At 63.3% G+C, this 722-nt stretch overlaps 1 protein-coding gene across 1 annotated transcript in view; it reads right to left on the bottom strand.

The window, feature by feature from the left end:
- Position 1: 1 nt before the first annotated feature.
- Positions 2-722, bottom strand: part of RAI1 (retinoic acid induced 1) — a gene marked incomplete at its 3' end in the record, with an annotated part of 33532 nt that continues 32811 nt past the window's right edge. The window contains exon 4 of the mRNA XM_031061057.1: positions 2-721. Within this exon, the coding sequence (XP_030916917.1) occupies positions 2-721 (720 nt within the window). The remainder of the gene's footprint in view (position 722) is intronic.

The following is a 722-nucleotide window of genomic DNA, read 5'->3' as shown; positions in this document are numbered from 1 at the left end:
AGGTGAACTTCTTCAGGTTGGGTGAGGTGATCTTCTGGACGATGGCCTCCAGCTTGAGGCCGCGGCCCTTGCGGGGAGGCAGCACTTTGGTCTTGGTGGCCTCCTGGAAGGCTGCCCGGGAGGTGATCTTGATGCAGACATCAGGGGCCTCCTTTGGCAGGGGGGGCTTTGGGATGGCTTCGCCAGAGCTCTTGGGGGGCAGCTTGGCTTTCACCTTCTTGGCCACTGGCATCTTCTTGAAGAGGCTGGGGGGACCCTCTGGCTTCTCCTCCTTCACACCACCGCTGTTGCTCCGCAGAACCAGGTTCCTCTTCTTGCTGGGGATGGGGGAGATGAAGGTAGACTTCCTCTTCAGTGAATGCAGCGGCCGCTCCGACATCTTGCCCCCCACGCCTGGCCCTGCTTGGGGCAGCTTCATCCGGGCACCCACCTTGCCCTCCTTGTGGGGGCTGCCCGGTGCTGGCAGCTTGAAGGCAGGTGGGAGGTGGTTGTTGGATATGAGCTTTTTGGGCGCCTTGCAGTTCTTCAGCCGGACATCAGCTGCCCTCTTGCCCCTCTGCCGCTTGGTGTAGAAAACCTCCTGTGTCTTCGTGCGGGAGCGCAGGATCATGGACCGCTGGTCCCTCTCCCCGGCTTCCACCGCGTCCCCTTCCAGCGATGTCGGCCCTGCCACCTCCTCCGCCGCCACCAAGCCGGGCACCAGCAGGGTGGCATCGCTGGCG

Source organism: Geospiza fortis, unplaced genomic scaffold (assembly GCF_000277835.1).
Source record: "Geospiza fortis unplaced genomic scaffold, GeoFor_1.0 scaffold213, whole genome shotgun sequence".
NCBI classification, from domain to species: domain Eukaryota; kingdom Metazoa; phylum Chordata; class Aves; order Passeriformes; family Thraupidae; genus Geospiza; species Geospiza fortis.
The sequence above is the reverse complement of the archived record's forward strand: the minus strand, read 5'-3'. Positions and strand labels throughout refer to the sequence as shown.